The 4656-nt window shown below is 38.7% G+C and overlaps 1 protein-coding gene across 1 annotated transcript; it reads left to right on the plus strand.

Moving 5' to 3' along the window:
• Positions 1-1213: 1213 nt before the first annotated feature.
• On the plus strand, positions 1214-4593 carry C7H2orf69 (chromosome 7 C2orf69 homolog). The gene has a single exon (XM_010713411.2). The coding sequence runs from the start codon at positions 1251-1253 to the stop codon at positions 2073-2075; it is 825 nt and encodes a 274-aa protein (XP_010711713.1). The 5' UTR covers positions 1214-1250; the 3' UTR covers positions 2076-4593.
• Positions 4594-4656: the final 63 nt, after the last annotated feature.

The raw sequence follows: 4656 nt of genomic DNA on the forward strand, positions 1-4656 counted from the left end.
GTCTGTAAATAGTGCTCGGGGCGTCGCTGCTGGCGGCTGCGTCTGGGGCTGTGTCAAAGCGTGTCTTTGCAGAGGTGAGGGAATTGGAAAACCGGGAGTTTTCCTGAGTAGATTTATGGATAGCACGGTCAGATAGCACGGGTGCTTTCTAGGTGTTAAAGACCGTGCCTGTAAGGAGGCACGTGTTGTCCCTAAGGTGACAGACGTCGAAGGGACGCCGCAGAGCACGCGGTGACTGCACGCACTGGTAGCACGTAACTACCATTTCAAGGGTCAGGGTGATATAAGAAAACCCTTTGGGCTGCCGCTGCTGCTTATGCCTTATCCAGAGCTTGTGTTGTCCACAGTACGTGTAACTGACCCGTGTTCTCTGCTGGTAGGGATTCAGGGTGAGGATCATGCATGAGAAAACCGATTCCTGAAGATTCAAGTCTATTGTTTGCCTGTAATAGGGCAAACAATATTTCTGCAAGTGGAGTAAATACATTATAATTATGTGTTTTGGAGCACTTTTTCTATAAATAAAGTTTAAAGGAGCTGAGCTTGTTTAGCTTGGAGAAAAGAAGTCTCCAGGGACACCTCAGTGTGACCTTGCAGTAGTCAAAGGGAGCTTACAATCAGGAGGGGGACTGACTTTTTACACGATCTGATAGTGATAAGGCAAGGGGGAATGGCTTTAAACTGAAAGAGGAGAGATTTAGGTTAGATTTAAGGAAGAAATCTTGACTCAGAGAATGGTGAGGTGCTGGCATGGGCTGCCCAGGGAAGCTGTGGATCCCATCTCTGCAAGCAGTCAAGGCCTGGTTGGATGGGGCCCTGGGCAGACTGATCTAGTGGCTGTCAACCCTGCCCATGGCAGGGGGCTGGATCTGGATGGGCTTTAAAGTTCCTTCCGAACGTTAGCAATTCTATGTTTCTGTGTCATACTAAAATGAGTAATACTTTAATCTCCTTTTGGAGTAATATTACAGAAATGATGTGTACTTCAAGATAATTACTTTTATTATTTTGATTTTGAGGATGTAAAAAGTGTGCGGTAAAAATATTGAAGTAGAATAGGTAAATTAATGTAGCAGTTTCTGTAGCATGTTTCTTGTTCTCAGAGCCTAGCCTAGAACATCTTTGTAGTGTGAAACAGGTCCCTCAGTCATAATCCCTTCTTGTGAATATACTAGATGGAGCTGAGCTGTTTTTTCAATGTAGTAATGCGTCTTTTCTATTTTTTAATTTTTCAGAACTATTATGACATCATGTCTTGCCACCCAGAAAACTTTCAGTGGGAGCACTGGAGTTTCGAAAATGTTGCTACCATACTTGCTCACCGATTCCCTGATAGTTTTATTTGGGTCATAAAATGTTCTCGAATGCACTTGCACAAATTCAGTTGTTATGACAACTTTGTGGCTAGCAACATGTTTGGAGCACCAGAGCACAGCACCGACTTTGGAGCTTTCAAGCATCTCCACGCGTTGCTAGTTAATGCATTCAGACTCTCTCAGAATATTCTGCAGTCCCAGACAACCACACATGGTTTCAGCAAGGATGCAAAAGTATCTGCTCATAAATCAGAGCCACAGTCTGTTCCTACAGCAAATGGCTGCTCATCCACAGAAAGAGAGAAAGATTGTGAATGCTCTAATAAATCCACCATGAACTTCATCGTACCATCTGCTGTAAGTGCTGTGTCATTTACTTTGATTGGCTTCAGTAAAGGTTGTGTGGTTTTGAACCAGCTGCTTTATGAGCTGAAAGAAGCTAAGAAAGACAAGAATACAGATGCCTTCCTAAAAAACATAAAAGCCATTTACTGGTTGGATGGTGGTCACTCTGGAGGAAGCAATACTTGGGTTACTTATCCTGAAGTGCTGAAAGAGCTTGCACAGACAGGAATTGAAGTTCATTCTCACGTTACACCATATCAAGTGTTTGACACAATGAGGTCATGGATTGGGAGAGAACATGAGAAATTTGTACAGATACTTGAAGAACTTGGTGTGGAAATAAATGATCAACTACATTTTGCTGATGAAGTTCCCTCCCTAGATAACCATTTCAGAGTTCATGAAGTATTTTGAGACTGTATCTAAATAGTATATTCATTGCAAAAGCACTTTTGATGTGGTAAATCCTGTTATCTAGATTTACAGCTTTGAGCAGATGCTTTCTGAAGAGAATACTAAATCAGACCTGAGTTACTAATAGCTGCCATATATGCATTTCAAGTAGCTTCAAGGAGGACATCTGCAAGACGTCATCATTTGATACCTGAAAAGAAAAGAAAAAACTGTTATGATGAGTTATTCTATAAATGTTTTCTGCTGTGTGAGCATTTATTGTTAAATTATTGGCAGAATTTTTAGTCCTGGATGTCTAAAGTCATATGCTGCCTTCAGTGGGAATTTTAAGTACTCGAGACTTTCACATGCCTGGATAGGTCAACTTAGTAGCTTCCAGGGCTAAAAACTTTGGTCTCTGTCCATTATTTTCTTTAGTTTTTTGGTGTAAGGATAATGACTGTTAAAGCAATATCAGCTCTCAAATAGAGTTGGAAATTGTTTCCTCTAGTTAACTAAATCTTCCAGTTTTGTAAAGTTTCTCCTAGTTGAAAAGAAGTCATCAGTATTTACTTTTGGAACAATAGTGCCAATCTATTTTTCTTCTTCATGAGCGCCTTGCCTTTTCTGTGGCTACAAAGTTTCCTTAACTCATTGCACAGCATCTGCTTGTGAATAGCCATTTTGCCTGGGAGCTTGAAAATTTAGACCCAGCTATGTTGAGTGACCAAGAATGTTTGTAAGGGTGTAGTTTATTGCTGTTTCAACATACCTTGCTATTGTTTTGACTAACTTCTGTAAGGACCAGCAGTCATATCTGCATTTTCAGCTCAAGAGGAATCTTTAGCCCTTCTGATCTTGGACTGATGGAAGTTTTTCTTTCAAACTGCAGGATTAGCGTTCATCTAAATCAAGCCGTAAGTACATAGTGTATGAGAAGTTGCATTAAAAATTTTAGGCTGTTGCCTGTCACTGTTTTGTAGTTCTTCTGTTTGTAGAACTGTTCTCTCCTTTACACGTATTGCAGCAGCTGCTCGTAGATCCGCCCAAGAATCTATATTCAAAGCTCAATGTTCTAGACAAGAAATTAAAAATGAAAAACAAAACAAACCCAACACCGAATTCTATCTAAAAACAAAGCCAGACAAATCTTGCTCTTGCCTTGAACCTGAGTATTTTTCAACATGAAAGATGGACATAATGCAGGGCTTTTTTTTGGTTGTAAACAACTTTTCCTATTTATCTACAAATAAATACTAGTGAATCCTTAAAGATAACTGCAGCTTTTCAACGATGAACCTTGGCTTAAAATGGCTTTGGATTTCTTGAAGGATAGAAATACAAAAGCAAGTTAGTGAAAATTGTAGAGACAAATTCAGTTCTGAAAAACAGTTTTTTGTTCAACATTGTTCACATACCTTTCCCCCTGTTTTTTGCTTCTTGTTATTCTTAAATTGTGGAAGGAAAGACCTGGGTCGTCTTTCCTCTATTGGGATATTTTGAATATGCAGGTTTCATTGGAGACTGTGTTCTGACATCTCTTGCAATGTTGATGCACATATTAATGACCACTGAAGAATGAGAAAACTTTGTTGAACTCAGAAAACTAATTTAAAAACTCAAAATATCAAGAGCAATGGAAAGAATTATGCATACTTTAAACTGATGTGGAAGGGAGCTATGTCAGTAATAATGAGGCCATGTGTACCACTTTGATCAAGACTAGAAATAAGCGATTTTAATTGCTGAAGAAAAGAGCAGCATATAAACCAACATAAAGGAATCTGACATCTAGTTCTATCTATGTTTGTTTTCCTTGGAGATTTTGTTCAATTCTATTTATTACCATTTTAATGAGATTCTAAATTCTTACCTGTTCTAAAGAAGAACTGTTTTTGTCCTTTCGATGACCCTTGCATCATATCTTAGGACTCTTGTCTCTAAAGGAAATGTGGACCACCTTAAAAATGGTTTTAATGGCCTATATATGCCTGCAGATTGCTTGAAATATCATTGCTTATCCACATTTAAATTGAAATAAACAAACAAACATATCACTGACCTTGTTCCCTGTCAGTTCAGCTTATCTGCAAAATTAACCAGACTAATATGCTGAGACTTGCCCTACCCAATAGCAGTGCAGATCACAGACCCATTTCTAGACAATTCAATGCCAGGCAAAACAGCAGGAGAGGGTTGGTACAAGCTTCTGAAAACAACTATTAAAATATTGGCATCATCTTCAGAAGTTCCTGAGCCTTTTGGTGGAGGTGGCTTACAATAATTTGTTAAGCAAAATCAGCTCAAGCATTGCTGTATTAGTCTGAAGAGTAAGCACTTTGTTATAAAGCTAATCTTACTGTGAGACTTAATGCTGTGGAGGGAAAACTGCCTGTTTTTTTCATTCTCTAATAGTTGTAATGCTCTGTTGGATGTGCCTCATTCATTACAATGCATGCTAAAAATGATATGCAAAGAATGTAGAAAATAAATTATTTTCTTCAATGTAAAATGATTAAAGCAGTTGAGTTCTGTGCAATATGCTTTGTCAGGTGTTTGTGGTGACCTAGTTTAAAAAGTGATTTGTTTCAAAGCAACTTTT

Source organism: Meleagris gallopavo, chromosome 7 (genome assembly GCF_000146605.3).
Source record: "Meleagris gallopavo isolate NT-WF06-2002-E0010 breed Aviagen turkey brand Nicholas breeding stock chromosome 7, Turkey_5.1, whole genome shotgun sequence".
NCBI classification, from domain to species: Eukaryota; Metazoa; Chordata; class Aves; order Galliformes; family Phasianidae; genus Meleagris; species Meleagris gallopavo.